Consider the following 18,511-nt stretch of genomic DNA (forward strand, 5'->3'; position numbering starts at 1 on the left):
AAATATTACCTTTGATTTATGCAGAAGTATCCATGGCAAAATAAATTTATCGCTCTAAATCAAAAAGAATATTCTTGTTGTTTTCTTTTCGTTTCAAATGGTGCGTGCAGTTGGTGCGTGCAGCTGCGTTACTTCAACTGTCAAATAGTAAATATTGCACACGATATAGTGCTGAATTTTATTCCCAAATCGCATATGCAAATTATAAGTTAATTCTTTAAAAATTGAAAGTTCAGACATTTTTCTGTTTTTGTTAATTTTTAAATCTCATTCACTCATTTTAAAAAAGCTCATTCAAAATCACTGAACACAAAACAATGCCCATTAATTTACGAGGGCGTGGAGCATGACGTCACCACCATCGACGCATAACGTAAACATTAGACTGAAGAGATGCCGACTTCTTGGACTTTTGTGCCGTTACAGGAAAAGGTTTATGTGTTTCGGAATGGAAAGAGAATTGTAATGAGTTCTGGGAATCATGATATTCTTCCCGATGTTTGCGAGGTGGAGGTAATATCAGAATCCGATGTTTTAAGAAGTAAAATCAAGTGGAAGAAAGAAGATGGCGTTAGGGTAAGTGAAAAATACGCATCAACGTCAAACTAAAAGTATGAAAACCAGCATCCTACATATACTCTTTTTGAGATTGAAATGTAATTATAACCATGAAAACAAAAGTTGTTTACTTTTTGACCCGAACTTTCCGAAGTTAAATTACAGTAGTTGCGATCTTGCTAACCAAAAGTTGTAAATATTTATGTCAACAAATAGTACAACTTTACTATCACTGACCTACTTTACAACGTAAAATAAATCCGGCTCTTTCGTGATTGGTTGAATTTGTTTTAATTCCCACAATAATAATTTTCTTTTGTAATTACCAAGACTGCAGGAGTAATATAAAAAATAATCCTGCCCCACCACACCACCAACATAGATCATCTGAACAGATATTTTTGATAGACAATAAACTGGGTGAGGATTTTCATAAATTTTAATATCAGGATTATATTGTCGGCGCCTTGTTTACAAATATATGAACAGTTTAGAAGTAGCATCGTTTTTTTGCGTACATATCATGCTTTTGTCCTAAAAGATATATCATTTGATAACATATTTTTTAGAAGAAAATGAACTGGGTGAGGATTTTTATAAGTTTTCATTTTTTTTCACTCTTTGAGTAATAATGTTAAGTACTTAATTATCACCAAGTTCATCACGTTGTCACTGGTCCGGTGGTAAGATGACTTTTGCGTACATATTATGCATTTGTCCACAAAATATCATTTTAAAATCATATTTTTAAAAGAAAATAAATAAGGTGTGGATTTTCATAATTTTCAATTTCTTTTTTTTCACTCTTTGATTTATAAAGTTAAGTACTTAATTATCACATAAATTATTACGTTGTCACTGGTCCAGTGGTAAGATGATCTCTCCTGGAAAAGAGACGTTGCGAGATCGAATCTACGCGCCGGGTCGACATTTTATTTTATAACATCTTTGTTCTTTTGCGTACATATTATAAAATATCATTTTAAAAACATATTTTTAAAAGAAAATAAATTTGGGGGTGGATTTTCATAATTTTCAATTTCTTTTTTTTTCACTCTTTGATTTATAAAGTTAAGTACTTAATTATCACTTTCATTATCATGGTGTCACTGGTCCAGTGGTAAGATGATCTCTCCTGGAAAAGAGACGTTGCGAGATCGAATCTACGCGCCGGGTCTATATTTTATTTTATAACATCTTTGTTCTTTTGCGTACATATTTTGAAATATCATTTTAAAATCATATTTTTAAAAGAAAATAACTAAGGTGTGGATTTTCATAATTTTCAATTTCTTTTTTTTTTCACTCTTTGATTTATAAAGTTAAGTACTTAATAATCACTTTCTTTATCATGGTGTCACTGGTCCAGTGGTAAGATGATCTGTCCAGGAAAGGAGAAGGTGCGTGATCGAATCTCGCTTTTAATTTTACAACATCTTTGTACTTTTGCGTATATATTATGAAATATCATTTTAAAATCATATTTTTAAAAGAAAATAAATAAGGTGTGGATTTTCATAATTTTCAATTTCTTTTTTTTCACTCTTTGATTTATAAAGTTAAGTACTTAATTATCACGTAATTTATTACGTTGTCACTGGTCCAGTGGTAAGATGATCTCTCCTGTAAAAGAGACGTTGCGAGATCGAATCTACGCGCCGGGTCGACATTTTATTTTATAACATCTTTGTTCTTTTGCGTACATATTATAAAATATCATTTTAAAAACATATTTTTAAAAGAAAATAAATTTGGGGGTGGATTTTTCTTTTTTTTTCACTCTTTGATTTATAAAGTTAAGTACTTAATTATCACTTTCTTTATCATGGTGTCACTGGTCCAGTGGTAAGATGATCTCTCTTGGAAAAGAGACGTTGCGAGATCGAATCTACGCGCCGGGTCTATATTTTATTTTATAACATCTTTGTTCTTTTGCGTACATATTATGAAATATCATTTTAAAATCATATTTTTAAAAGAAAATAACTAAGGTGTGGATTTTCATAATTTTCAATTTCTTTTTTTTTTCACTCTTTGATTTATAAAGTTAAGTACTTAATAATCACTTTCTTGATCATGGTGTCACTGGTCCAGTGGTAAGATGATCTGTCCAGGTGAGGAGAAGGTGCGTGATCGAATCTCGCTTTTAATTTTACAACATCTTTGTACTTTTGCGTATATATTATGAAATATCATTTTAAAATCATATTTTTAAAAGAAAATAAATAAGGTGTGGATTTTCATAATTTTCAATTTCTTTTTTTTCACTCTTTGATTTATAAAGTTAAGTACTTAATTATCACATAATTTATTACGTTGTCACTGGTCCAGTGGTAAGATGATCTCTCCTGTAAAAGAGACGTTGCGAGATCGAATCTACGCGCAGGGTTGACATTTTATTTTATAACATCTTTGTTCTTTTGCGTACATATTATAAAATATCATTTTAAAAACATATTTTTAAAAGAAAATAAATTTGGGGGTGGATTTTCATAATTTTCAATTTCTTTTTTTTTTCACTCTTTGATTTATAAAGTTAAGTACTTAATTATCACATGAATTATTACGTTGTCACTGGTCCAGTGGTAAGATGATTTCTCTAGAATAAGAGGCGTTGCGAGATCGAATCTACGCGCCGGGTCTACATTTGATTTTACCACATCTTTATTCTTATTATATTATAAAATATCATTTTAAAAACATATTTTTAAAAGAAAATAAATTTGGGGGTTGATTTTCATAATTGTTTATGTAATTGATACGTGTTTCTCATTTACGGCTCCCATTTTTATGTTTTATTTTTACATTATATTTTATATAAATATATATTTATAGGTTGTGTTTTCTGACCAAAAGAAAGTGGTTCTTAAAGTGTGTGACTTCATTTGGAATGATAACGAATTCTCAAGACAGTTCAAGGATGTCACTACAGCAGAAAGCTTTGTTTCAACTTTTGAAAAGCGTACATATATAAGTGCATCAGGTATAATTATTGACAAGGGTTTATGGGCTGTATTTTTTAATTTTTAGTTACCAATTTACAGGATTTCAAAGATAATTTAGAAATAATACCTTATCTTTTTTAATCAAATGAAGTTTTCAATAATCATGTATGAAAAGATAAATAAGATTGGTCTATTTATGTAATCATTAATAATTAACAGAAATGGAGACACAAGAACCGCTGTACATGGCAGAAATTGTAGACTTAATTCCTGATACACCTGTACCATTCAATAAACAGGTAAAACATTTACATTTTAGCATAAATTCCAAATTGAGTAAAAAGTTATAAATCTTATAATTTGCTTTCCTCATAAAACGATTCAATTGCATTCTTTTCAAACTAAATTTGTATTATTAACTTGCAAATTTCAAGTGGTTTTATTGAACACATAATTTTTAATAGAAACAAACTACCTGAGTATCTTCCAAAAATATCTCATTTCTTGAGTAGTAGACTTTAAATTGTTTTACGTTGCAATTGTCATTTCGAGACCTTTTATAGCTGACTATGCGATATGGGCTTTGATCATTGTTGAAGGCCGTCGGTGATCTATAGTTGTTAATTTCTGTGTCACTTTGATCTGTTGTGGATGGTGGTCTCATTGGCAATCATACTACATCTTCTTCTTTATATTTAGGACGGTACTTAAATTTCACTTTCGTTTTGGCAATGCCACTGGTTCAGGGGTATGATGAAGTATCCAATGTAGCAAAATTGTGTGTTCTAATCTCAAAACTACAAAAAAAATTACCTTGTTATGCTTGATAATGGTAAGATATCTAATAATTGAATTAATTTTGCAGACATCATTGACCAGTTCCAAAAGGAAAACCCTGATACCTGTTTTGATGTCGCCAGTGGAACCAGCAATAAAAAAAACTAACTCACTTGAAGAAAAAATGCTTGATGGTAAATTTTTACAGCTAAGACAAAAGTTAACGTATATCATTTACATATCACACTCAATATATCTGTTAGCGCATCATCAAATATTAGCTTAAATAATTACAGCTACTACAGTATGAAAGCGTTATGCCAAGTATTTTTTATACCATATTGTATGGTAGACATAACAATAAATAAAATAATATGGTATTACATTATTGGTATGAGCCTATATCAGTACCAAAATAAAAGTAATCGGAAAGATTTTTTTGTCACATGTCTTAATCTGTAGAACGAATAGATAGACATTTTTTTTTAGAATAAAAGAGTATACGCTTTTTTAGTAAAAACTCTTAGTCCAGTTTTGTTTATCAAGAAGTATCATATACCCTAAAACGTATTTACAACATACGTTGTTCCTGTTTGAATAGTTTTGCATATTTTGTTTCGTATTTTTTAAGGATTATATCAAATTGAACTGAAGCAAATAAGTGAAGCGCCTGAAAATATACGCCTCAGGGATATTGACAGTGACTTTGTAGATCAGGTATATAAGTTTATATTTTTAATCAATGAGAACAATTATACAACAACACATAATTTAAAGTTCAAAATAACTATTTGTGAAAATAAGTCGATGTGGTAACGAAACAGCTGTCCTCCAAATTTTAGGAATGGTTTGTATGCAGTTATAGGTAACTATAAGGCCTTCATCAATGAGAACAGACATACCGTATGGTATGGTCGTCTTTACAATGATACAATATTAAAAATTACAAAGAACTATAAAAAACAATTGCGAATCTAACGTTGACCGGAACAAAATTAAAAACATCCACTGAACTGCATAATTGTTTATTTATTATATGATACTTATTAAGATGTGTGAACTTGTTTTCATAGATGTAGGTTTATTTTTTTAATCCAGATAAAGACAGAAATGGAATTAAGTGGGAACATTGCTACCCAGCCACTAGCATTGTGTATACCAAACTTAAAAGAAGACGAATTTGAGGAATCAAATATCAACAATTACGACTTTATTTGCCTAGGTGGCAATCATTTAAGGTGATACTCAAATCTATGATGATGTCCTATTTGATTTCAGAACAGTCATGTAAAAGAATTACGAATATTTAAAGACCAAATTACTCGCTTGACTTTTCTTTTTTGTTTCAACCAATATAAAGGGGCACTTACTGTTAAATTCATGTTCACCGATTTTACTCAAATTATCATATTCTATTTATAACACGGTAAATAATGAAATTGAAAATGGAAATAGGGAATGTGTCAAAGAGACAACAGCACGACCATAGAAAAAAAACGTTCATAGATATGTGAAGATGTGGTGTGATAGTCTTTATATGTCCTTTTTCCTCGATATAATTCAATATTGTTATTCTTTTATTTATTTCCATTAGATAAAATTACAGTTTTGCAGTAATTAACCTGAAGTTCCTTACACGATAGTTCAAACTAATGCTTATAAAGATGCTTATTGTCCTTGCTATTAATTAGTGTTTCTGTTATCCATATATACATATTGATATTTTATTGCAGATGTGCTTATGAAAAGTTACATAAGAAGCATGCATTTGCCAAAATTTATGTAGATCTGACAGACGAAGAGTGTCTAATTGTGGCAAAGTTTCACAATGAAGTTGGTCACTATGTTAAAGAGCTAACTAATTTTGACATGGTAATACACCTTTCTTGTCAAGTCAAGTTGAAAATTTACTAATTCAGTTACAAATATTTTTTTCATCAAAGAATGGATTGCAATTTATATTTTAAAACTAATTGATGTATTTTCAGACAAACTTTCTTATCATAGTTAATCACACTGTATTTATAAATCAGTCATTTATATTTTTATTTGCTTTTTATATAGTATCTATCATTCAGTATTTTAAATTTCATTATTTAGTTTATGGTTCATGTTGCATTAGATTAACTTGAGAGTCTTAAAAAACCGGCTCAGTCATTATCACTATCTTAGTCAATACTACTGTCATGTGGGCAGTCCATATATGACGATAATGACCCGTTTTTCAAGAACTATTATATAATATCAAATATTGATACACCAAAACATTTCTTTTATCAGAAAATATTGATTCAACTAAAAAAAATGTTTTGAAGGTACAGCTGTTTAGAAGGCAACTGAACACAAATTCAGCAGAGAGGGTGAACAATCTGGTACATATAAAAGAATGGAGAGAAAGAATTGCAAAATTACTTCCCCATAATAAGGTAAATAAAATTATGTTCTAGGTTTAACTGGAATTGTCGGCGGAAAGTAATAAACATGTATCCTTTGAAGTGGATAACAGCCTACTTTTGAAAATATAATGTAACTCCAAGAAAAAAATGAAGTGTTTTAGGATTAGCAATTTTCAAAGAAAAAAATCTATCAATGAAGTTGGAGAAGCAGAATCAAATACTATATGAGGAAATATGTAGCATATTTCAATTTGTATCATTGTGCTTTTTATAGGACTTAAGAAGTTATCAGCCATTAACTAATCTGGCTATGATGGGAAGCAGGGCTTACAGTAAAGTAGTTCAGGTGTTTCACATGTACGAACAAGGTACATTAAAAGATCAGAAGCCAATTAAGGTAAATAAATTATTACGAGGATGCAACAAATGGAAGTTATTAACGACCTTGACTGGCTATACAGTCCTTGCACGGTCGGTAAACTTACGAGGATGACAACAAATGGAAGTTTTTAACGACCTTGACTGCCTATACAGCCCTTGCACGGTCGTCTAACGTGGATGTATATATATGGAAGTGTTTAACGACCTTGACTGGCTTTTCAGCCCTCGCACGGTCGGTAAACATTTTCATATCTATTATTTAGATTCAATAATTGATCAAAATAGGTTCATGATTTAAACTAATCCAGCAAATTATCAATTTAGGCATGTAGCTTCCTAAATATTTATTTCTTAGAAGAACACATTACTGTGATATAAGGTTAACTATAACTCATGTTTTACAAAAGTAGAATATTTTTGCTTTTGTTTGTAATTTCATTAGAATTTTTCAAATTCAGGAGGGATAACTCAGGAAATGTATAAAATGTAATGGCATAGTTTGGAAATTTTGATATTTGTTTTATAATAATAATAATAATAATAACCTTTATTGCAAAATTACAGCAATAAGGGTCAAGCTTAGCAATACAATTATACACAATACAATGAACTACAATGTAATAAAAGTGTGGACACATATCATTTTCATGTGGATAGTATGTTTGTATGTTTGACAATATTTTCTAACAAATAAATTCTCTGGTTTTTCCCCCATACGCTTCTATATTGAACTGCTATGCAATGTTACAGTCAACCCGGTTACTTAACACTGATAATCATTATGCAGTGAAAGTTGTATATTATTGAGTTTTAATGTTCAATGGTGTCATCGGCAAGGAGACACTACTATGAATCAGTGCCTGCCTTTTATATGTATATTTCATTTAGCTAGAAATAGTTTTATTATCTAAATATATAGATATGGACGACATAACATGGTTGTTATGATGCAATATATGTTTTAGAAAGGACAAGGGAAAATCACCCTAACAGCAATCAGGCCTTGGAGGGCAGTGATGACACTAGCTGAATGTGATGTAATCCAATTTCTGGACCGTATAATAGAAAAGGAATGGTCTATTGATCAATTTCAAAGGGTAATTATACTGCAATCAGCTAGTTTACTGTACAGATAAAGCTATACGTATGAACGTTAGCTTTATACGTCAATGACCCCAACTGACCTATAAGGCCCGCCTCCTTATTGTATTTCATCAACAACATCACGTCGTAAAGTAACAATGGTCAAACTTTTTTATAATTTAAACTTTTATGTCTTCAAATTGGTTATTCATATATCATGTTTATCAAATGTTATTAATTAAGTTCATTTTCCCTTTCTAATTCCTAAATACGCCAATGTCTTACCACCTGGACTACGCTCATAGGGGTATACCCCAAAATGGTACCTCAAGAGGGAAATTCCAAACACTTTTTTTTTAATAATTTTTGTTACATGTTTTTTTTCATTTTTTATTTTTTTTTCGAATTCAGTATGAAAACAATATACGTATACTAGTGTCTAAACAAAAGTATTACAGCTATTAAATTAAATCAAATTTGTTAACGCGAACACTTCATTCCCTGTCCTCAATTAGAATAACAATAACAAAATACTGCAGTGTTAGTAAAATGGTTTGTTTGTTTCTGCCATGTCAAGCTTAAGCATGTTTGTATGGACGTTTTGTTCGTAATCAATGGTGTTGCAAGTATGGGTAATCAATTCTCCATCCTTCTGCGCGAACTTCAAAGAGTTGTAAAATTTAAAAAACTGAAGAATCTTTTTTATTAGTTAGTGTATTGAAACATTTTAATCTGTAATTTATTTTCCTTTAAATTGTATAATTAGTTTTAAATCTTACTAAAAAATTGTGTTAATTTCTAAAGATAAAAAAGGTATTGACAGATTCGTGTAAGTGCCTTATAAAGTTATATTCCAGATTGGTAATCATTTTAACTTAGGCTCAGGGGATGTTAACTCTAAACCGGGAATGTCACAGTATATACTATGTCTGAGACCTGAATAACATATAATGTTCTTTAACCCTGCTGACTGCCATTGGCGATTGCCAAATAAAGTTGATTACAAGATGTAACAAAATGGATCTTAATATGTATACATATGTGTGTGTGTGTCATATTTCAGAAATGTGAGGAGATTAAAGATTACAAGAAATTGCAGAAGAAGATGATTGACCATCTTGATCAAGAGTGGGCATCCATCAAATCACAATACTATGGAGGTGATGATACAGAAGCTGAAGCAGCCCTACATCCCTATTTAAGGTATTTAATGCATTTTATTCATTCTTTGAATTGCATAACTGAATGCGTATACTGTTATAAGCCTCAATCGTTTCCAGTTTAATTTTTCAAACCGATCCCTGTGTATGCCAATATTTGTATATAAATTAATTTGGTGTATTTACTGTCTTCTGATTGGTTAAAAGTATTAGTTTTATTTTCAATGTTGTCATCTTTTATGGCAACACGCCCACTCTGACGTTGTGTATGCATACGCCAACATGTGTGTACGTTGTTATTGGTAATATAAATAATATAAACACTTCTTTGAGCCTTATTTTTCATAGAAATTTATTTTTAACGAATGAGTGGCTATTATTTATTTTGAATTTATTGACCAATAAAATTATTTTTTGGACTTCACATTTTATATAGTATATTATATAATAGCCACTTATTTAGCAACTTGATACCACGTAAATTCAAATAAAAAGATGTGGTATGAGTGTCATTAATACCATTCTCTCGTCAAAATCACACTATGTAACAGTAAACCTTTATAGGTCAAAGTCTGGTTTTTAACCTGGAGCCATGGCTTCTCTATGTTTCAATGTTAAACGGAGTTTGTGTATTAAAGATACTACTGTACGGTAATTTTTTTGGCTGTATATGAAGAAATTAATTTACAAAAACGTCGTGTTGCATCAACAATTGAATTACTTCTACTGGTTAAAAATGTTTATTTATTGGTTTTATTCCCCACCTTCATTTCAGGTTAACAGATTCTTCTGAATTTGACAATTATATAAAGAAGTTGAAATCAGAATCAAACAATCTGAAGAAAATGAAAACTACCACTGGCTTCAACAAAGCCGACTTGGTTTTTTTAGCAGAAAATGAGGTAACAATTAATAGATTGAAATGGTACTAATACTTATTTGACCTTTTATCTGTAATGATAATGACTGTTTTTTGGTCATATACAATACAATACAATACAATACAATACAATACAATACAATACAATACAATACAATACAATACAATACAATACAATACAATACAATACAATACAATACAATACAATACAATACAATACAATACAATACAATACAATACAATACAATACAATACAATACAATACAATACAATACAATACAATACAATACAATACAATACAATACAATACAATACAATACAATACAATACAAACTCCAGGTGTTTATGTTTGACGCCGGAAGCATACCTATGATGTAACCTAGTGTAGGGACCAAAAAAGATAACATCTTATCGCGGAATTTTCTTTAATGAAGATTTTACAATGAAATAATGATTGAAATTTAATTATAGATTGTTTTGAATTAGAATAGAGATAACTGTATTGTATTTGAAGCTTTTCGGACGTCCATCGGTAGTTTTACTGTCGCAAATACCCGCGCTTCAAATACAATACAGTTATCTCTTAATTATGAGAGACGATTATTTACACATTAGAACCAAATTTCACACCGCTTAAAACATTAAAAAATATATATTTATATATATACTAAAAACATTTTTTTTTAAATTAAAAAACAAGCAAAAACAAAACTATCTATATGTATATAAAAATCTAACGTCTCCTAACTAAAATGTCTCTGCAGGTTTTGGCACACAAACGTATATTGTCATATGACATCTGGAGTTACTGAAGTTAATTAAATTAAAACTCATAAGTGGTAAAGCAGTTGACACAATAACATGACAAAAAAACAGAGATAACATAACAGTTAAAAAAAAAATAATTTCGGAGCAATGCGTACCGTATCAAAACCAGCTCAAAAAGATAAACAAAACATTACAAATTACAAATTCTGATAACCTTACACTAATTAGTTGTTTATAGCAGTAAACTATGTATATTATTAAAGATTTACTATATGTATGTTTTTAAATCATCACACAATGACTGGTCTTATATTGAAGCAATTGCAAAAATATATATATTTATGAGAAAAAGTTATACGTTACGTTATTATAATATAATTAAATAAACATTACATTTTTTTGGTAACAAATCATTACAAATTTTCAGGTATCAGAAGATGTTATTAGAAGGATACATTCCAAAAATATCGAAAAGAATGTGAAAATGTATACGATTCTGTCAACATCCGAAATAAAAGAACAGGCAGAAAAGGTTGGCTATTTTGCATATGGCAAAATAGCCTACACCTTAGGAAAACAATCAGCAGGTATATTTTTTTTTATTCATCATTTGGGTCTAAATTAACTTACAAAAAGACGTAATGGAATCTGCAATGAATCAAACATTTTCCACAATGTTTTTCAAATATATAACAAAACAAAGTGTAATGTGGACAGTGTGTGTTGCCAATTTTTATGTTTTTTTTTTGGTGTTCTATGTCTGAAATAGAAAAAAAATGTATGAAATTACACTTATTAAAAAAATGGGACGTGAATTTTAAAGAAGAGTAGTAATTTTGTCCTGCTGGAAAAAGGTTAAGAAATTGAACTTCGGAAGCTTTCCCCCTTAACATAGGGTTTTCCATATTTTCAGTTTGAGCCAATGAAATTGTCTATAATTTTATTATAATTTGTCCCAAAAGTAGTAAACACAAAGTAAATATAAAATCTGAGTTAAGCCATAATTAAAGCAGTATATAATATTTATTTTTTTGAAATTCTCTTTTCAGATCAAGAACTTAGAGAGGTTCATATTATGTATGTGGCCCAATTTGGAACCAAGAATGTTCGGGTAACAGCTGGAAATAAGCCGTCAGAATTGCTTCAGTTGAAGGATTTTTCCTCTATGGACTCACTTTTTAAAATGTTTATCAGCGATGGTGGAGTTATTTTTCTGATGGCTTCAGAAAAAAAGAACCTTTTACCTAACTTTAATTTAATAAATACTGAATGTTTTGTGCATGTCAAATCTGAATCAGAAAAAAAATCACTGAAAAGAAAATTTCATTTCATAGAAGAATAAGTTATTAATAAGTATATTTTCAGATTAGTACCACAGAAAATTCCAACGATTATGAAGCTACATATAGATTCTTTGGTAAGCTTCCTTGCTACCTCAATCATGAAATCATTATTAGGTTAGGTAAACAAGCCTATGGGTGGAGTTAACAGTTTAATAGAGAACCAATCAGAACTAGTGTCAGAATATAAACATTGTAAAACTAGTTTTACTGGTCAGTTTAAAAAGAAGTTTTCAATCTTAATTTAGAATTTATTGATAATTATAATCTTATTCCCAAGCATGCTGTAGGTGTGTTTGATTTGCATATTTTATTTCAATCAATTACTCAGTTATAAATTCAAGTATGTGTATGTACTTTACTATGGTGCAATCACGGCGTAAATGTAAGGTTTATGACATCCTTCTGTAGCCTTTGAATCACTTCATGGTTGAGCTATTAACAAGGAAGCTAACCAAAGAATCTACCTGTAGCTTCATACTCGTTGGAATCTGCTGTTATACTTAGTATATAAAAGGGTTTTAAATTAACACTTGATATTACAGGTTTAGTTTACATGAATTAACCAAAGGCTGGCAGATGTGATGTAAAATTTGTTTATGATTATTATTCAAACTATACTAATAGTAATGTATAGATTCAGATTAACCACATAAAAAGAAATCCACAGACATATATTTAGACCCTTAAAAAGTTTGCATTGCATGAAACAAATTTAAAAAGATTTATGAGATACTAATAAGATTTATATAGAAACATATTTTTACACATTTTTAATTAAAATTCACAATATACATGTATACTAAGTAAGAGTAATACATTTGTTTCTTATAAATATCAAGTGAAATAAATACTATTTCTTCTTAATAAATATTGTTGCAGGTTTTGGTAACTATTGCAGCAACATTATTTCATTACTAAACACAAATATTTTTTTTTTCATTATCTTGTTATAGTTTTAAATGTTCATGAAAATGTAAAATTTCATGTATCTTCATTTGTCTTAGATCTACATACAATGTATCTGTGATTGAAATTTGTCCACTGTGATAAACAATTTATTTTTTGATTTACTATACGGGGTATATGAATTTTACATAGTATGGCTGATTTTGTACTGCATATATGTCATGTTGATTAAAAAAATGATCAATTTCAATGCAATGAGTTATGATTTTCTGAATGCAAGTACTGAATCCTAAAATACATTTAACTACAATTGAGATAGGTCATAAGGTGAAGTCCATGTGCAAAATTTAGAGTTTAATGTTGTCATATTTCAGGTATATGTAATTCATGCGAAAACTGCATCTTCATCCTGGTTTTCATTCAAAGTATTAAAACTGAAAAAAAAGGAAAATGATAAAGATATAAATACATGCCATAATAATATTGTGTTCACTAGATAACTTTATAACCCATTTTTGGTGTTATAACAATAGACATAAGAAATCATACAGTCATTTCTTATAATTTATATCTAAGTTCAGTAATCATGGAGAATTTCATTAAAAAAACGGAAATGCTGCCACGGTCAGATGACAAAATGATGTCTATAAGGTGATATAAGACCAAATCTCACGCAATCATTTAGCACGTGTTGCATTCAATTTCAATTAATATTTATGATCAATTTAATTTAATTCAACCAAGATTGACATGGCAATACATGACAATAAATATTATATCGAGTCAGTTTAACTTACATAAAGGTTATAAGAACACACGCATCACAACCATACTTACTGTGAGAAAGTGTGTACGTATGCATCAGTCTGATATACAGATTAGAGATGGGCAAAATGTTATCGTATATAAAGTTATGGAAGTTGGTCTGAAACAAAGTCGTCGTGTCGAAGAGTGCTGCAATTAAAAGAAACAGTAATAAAAACCAGGTTGGTATGCTAGCATACAGACCTGAAAAACTAAAATTAAATAAAAAAATAATCTAGGTTCAGCATACACCAGGTTGGTATGCTAGCATACAGACCTGAAAAATAATGGAGGTTCAGCATACACCAGGTTGGTATGCTAGCATACAGACCTGGAATTTATATTTTATGAGAAAAATTATGTTCAGCATACACCAGGTTGGTATGCTAGCATACAGACCTGGTAAAAAAAATAATCAAAAAGAATTGGAGGTTTTGCATACACAAGGTTGGTATGCTAGCATACTGACCTGAGATATATCATTAATTAGATAGAGTGACATTTCAGCATACACCAGAAGAATGCTGACCTGACATATGGAAATTAATCGATAAAATGACAATTCAAAATACTCTATGTCGGTATGCAAAAAAAGAGACCTGACAAATAGAAGTATGAAAAAAAAGACTGATGTTAGCATACTATTCACTGACGCATTTCAAATAAAGATTGGTAAATGCTATGTAATATATATGTTAGGGAAATGGCATAAAAGTCTAACAAAAATGTAGATTGAGTAATTTATGAAGGTTTAATCGCCTCAACTATTTCCAGAGTTTTAAAATAGATCATTCTAGCATCCTATAAAAACAGGTTATGCTAAAATAATGCAGTTTGCATTTTGCAGTTACACAAAAAGAACAACAATCTTGCAAAAAAATAACAGACAAATATAAATTATGCTATACAGTGACTTTTTAACGCAAATTATATCAGTCATTTCAAACGATGTAGCTTTTACACACAAAAATAAGTGAAGTGGCATATGAGAATTTCTAATTTTAGATGAGAACGTGTTTATAACAGTCCTACTTTTGTTGTCGGAATCATTCGTGTTATATTCAGGTATAAGGGAATTTTTTTCTGAGACAAGTGACTGTGGTCTTCAATGCAACCTAACTCATCGCTGTCTGCACAAAAACAAACTTCTGACAAAAAATAATAAAAAATATCAGATTCAAATTTATATTTGAGAAGATTGCGCTTACGGCCATATCTGTTCTGTTCTGTTGTTAGCTACTTCAGGGGGGAAAAAATCACTAAAATTTTCTTTACACCGCAAAATAGAATCACAGGAGACCTTCACCTCTTTGAAGGTTTTTTTTATTTTGTAACAAATACGCAATTCCGAAAATTGACTCTTGTTCATTTTGAATACTTACTGCCAACAGATTGAAATGCAATTTGGATGTAACAATTTTTTTCATTGGCTAAAAGTGGCCGTCAAATCCACAGTTGACCAGGCGTAACTAAGGAGGGACCCGCCATTTTGAATTGATGAATCAACAAATGTTCGATTACTACTATATAATCGAAAATAAAACAACACCTACCTCAAATTCGCCGTTTTAATGTAATTTTATCCGAACTTGAAGCGTACAAGTAACGTCATAACCTCCAGCTTGTAAGTTTTCATTTGTATGACGTCATGTTTAGCCATGATGTCTTTGTGCCAAAATCATTCATGAAGATTCGCGGATTTTCTTTTATCTGACAAATTTAGACATTTTTTCAAGTTTTATCGTATTTTTTCTTTTTGTAGTGCATTAGAATCGGAATAACAGTACTGTAGTTGAAGAGTTGCCACCGTCAATTTTGATTTGACGGTCGCAAATCTCCGTTTTACTGTCTCCGCTACGCGTCGCCAGTAAAACTGCATTTGCGACCGTCAAATCTACAATTGACGGTGGCAACTCTTCAACTACAGTACTGTTATTCCTTAAATAAACTGTAGTCGTGATAGTCTGTTTCTCACATCAGTATCTGAAAAAAAAATACCAGCCTCATTAAGTAATAACTTAGTTACGAAATGATTCTTTGTTTAGAATTTAAAGTTTCACTGGAAAAAAATTATCATCACCAGTGGCGGATCCAGAACTTTAAGTAAGGGGGCCCGCTGACTGACCTAAGGGGGGGGCGCTGACTGACCTAAGGGGGGCCCGCTGACTGACCTAAGGGGGGGCTCCAGTCATGCTTCAGTGATTCCTAATATAATCAACCAAATTTTTACCACATAAGGGTGGGCCCGGGCCTCCCAGCCCCCCCCTCTTGGATCCGCCTATGATAACAAACTATTTTTTGCCTTTTTTATATAGTTTTTGCTACAAACGAAATTGGCAACATTCAAAAGGGTCTGGTTGGGGTAGCTTTATTTCTTTATTCTTTAATATTTTAGGTAATGTTTCTCTATTCTTTACATTTTTTACTCATTATTCTCAATTCGTTACATATATTAGCAACCCATTATTTTCTATTCTTTATTTTTAAGCCCTATTTTTCTGTAGATTGGTCCATTATTATCTCTTATTAGGGGGGGTCTCTTATGATGTCTTATGTAACTTCGTTACATTAGCAAGTGTTTTTCCAGCTTAAAAGATGAACCAACATTTTTCAAATATATTCTAGGGGTACAAAAAACAGCTCAAATTTTGCTGTAATGAGCGTACTAGGACGCTACCCATTGGTTAGGGCCATGAAATATTCAAAAATAACATTAAATGTTGGTTTCGAATAGAAAAGTCTAAAAAGTCATTATTGGAAACTGCTTATAAAGAAAAGAAAATGTTACACTATCAAGGAATATACACTTGGTACACATATTTTCAAAATAGGTCAAATATTGAAAATATTGATATTTCAAAATCTGATTTTAATAGATACAAGCCCCACACTTTGACATATTTGAACAGTAAATTTTCAAATTTTTACAAAAAAATGTGGGCAGATAAAGGACATAAGTTGATCATGGAAAATGGTAAACTTCGCACATTTTTAAAATCTAAATATTCATTTAAACGTGAGAAATATCTGGATTTTAATCAAGACTTCAAAAAAAGAAAAAAACTATACTAAGTTCAGAATAAGTAACCACAAATGAAAAGTTGAAACTGGGCGATATATTAAGGCTAGTGTGCCTTATGAAGAAAGAATATGTGACAGATGTTTTTCTGAAGTTGAGGATGAAATTGCAATAATAGTAATAAAAAAAAACATTTGTTAATTTATACTTCAATACTAATTAAGGAAGGTATTTTATTCACCTTACTTAGGTTACATGAATGAAATACTTAATTAATTAACTATTTTCCAAAGGTGACAATGCAAGTTTTAATTTGTTGGATCCCTCATCCGAAGTATGACTTATATACACCAGCGACTCTTCACAAAAAACTTACGATTAAAACGATTTTTTGTAAAAAGAGCCGCAGGGGCAGATCTAGCCATTTTTAAAGATGGTGGGGGGTTCCAACCATAAGTCCCCATTCAAAAGCATTAATCATCAAACAAAAAGATCCGCCATTGGGGTTTCCAGCCCCCGGACCCCCAACCATTGAATCCGCCGGCGGCCACTGTACTTGTGGTTAAACCAGCATGGTGGTTTAAACATCAAGTCATGCTGTGTTGTGTTGATGGTGATGGTGATACAAATGCAGATCTATTTTATGTTTTAGAACGGATGCTGATGGCAAAGGAGGATTTATTGAAATTACTGTTGGTGGACCAGGTATTGGTGGTGACTGATCAGGCATTGAAATAACTGTTGGTGGACCAGGTATTGATGGTGACTGATCCGGCATTGAAATTACTGTTGGTGGACCAGGTATTGATGGTGACTGATCCGGCATTGAAATAACTGTTGGTGGACCAGGTATTGATGGTGACTGATCCGGCATTGAAATAACTGTTGGTGGACCAGGTATTGATGGTGACTGATCAGGCATTGAAATAACTGTTGGTGGACCAGGTATTGATGGTGACTGATCAGGCATTGACATTATTGTTGGTGGACCAGGCATTGATGGTGACTGATCCGGCATTGACATTATTGTTGGTGGACCAGGCATTGATGGTGACTGATCCGGCATTGAAATGTTTGTTGAAGAAGCTGATAATGGTGATGATGGGTTGTCATGTTTAGATGATATGTAGTTCACATTAAAATTATCAGTTTCATAAACTTCCATTGCAACTGTGACATCCTTAAGATTTGTATTTTTGTTTTCTTCTTTCATTAAATTTTTCTGTAAATCAGGTATACATGTCCAAATTTCGCCTTAAGAGTGTCTTGTCACAAACTTGTTTTTCTACATCTTTACGTAATACAATTTGATTTTTTAACGCGTTTAATTTATCTTTTTTAAATTGTTAAGCTTGAATATACATGTAGCTGTTCATTTTAAACTCATTTTTCCTTTTCCCTCCCATATTTTGTCGTTTTCCTTTATTAAATCTTTTCTTTGTTGATATTTTGCTTCAATCCTCTGTTTAAGAGTCTCCCTTCTTTCCTTTT

The 18,511-nt window shown here is 30.8% G+C and overlaps 3 protein-coding genes across 3 annotated transcripts; 2 read left to right on the forward strand and 1 right to left on the reverse strand.

Moving 5' to 3' along the window:
• The first annotated feature begins 232 nt into the window (after positions 1–232).
• LOC134684788 (uncharacterized) lies at positions 233–6,194 on the forward strand. Its single transcript, XM_063544098.1, has 7 exons — positions 233–576; positions 3,394–3,541; positions 3,723–3,802; positions 4,369–4,474; positions 4,912–4,997; positions 5,379–5,518; positions 6,014–6,194. Exons 1-7 carry the CDS (start codon positions 394–396, stop codon positions 6,192–6,194), a joined length of 924 nt encoding a protein of 307 aa, XP_063400168.1. The 5' UTR covers positions 233–393.
• Positions 6,195–9,234: 3,040 nt separating this feature from the next.
• Positions 9,235–12,578, forward strand: LOC134684048 (uncharacterized). Its single transcript, XM_063543340.1, has 4 exons — positions 9,235–9,343; positions 10,076–10,202; positions 11,376–11,535; positions 11,998–12,578. Exons 1-4 carry the CDS (start codon positions 9,246–9,248, stop codon positions 12,288–12,290), a joined length of 678 nt encoding a protein of 225 aa, XP_063399410.1. The 5' UTR covers positions 9,235–9,245; the 3' UTR covers positions 12,291–12,578.
• Positions 12,579–17,612: 5,034 nt separating this feature from the next.
• Positions 17,613–18,233, reverse strand: LOC134684789 (uncharacterized). Its single transcript, XM_063544099.1, has one exon. It carries the CDS (start codon positions 18,231–18,233, stop codon positions 17,613–17,615), a length of 621 nt encoding a protein of 206 aa, XP_063400169.1.
• Positions 18,234–18,511: the final 278 nt, after the last annotated feature.

The sequence above is a fragment of the Mytilus trossulus genome, chromosome 9, assembly GCF_036588685.1.
Source record: "Mytilus trossulus isolate FHL-02 chromosome 9, PNRI_Mtr1.1.1.hap1, whole genome shotgun sequence".
Classification (NCBI taxonomy): domain Eukaryota; kingdom Metazoa; phylum Mollusca; class Bivalvia; order Mytilida; family Mytilidae; genus Mytilus; species Mytilus trossulus.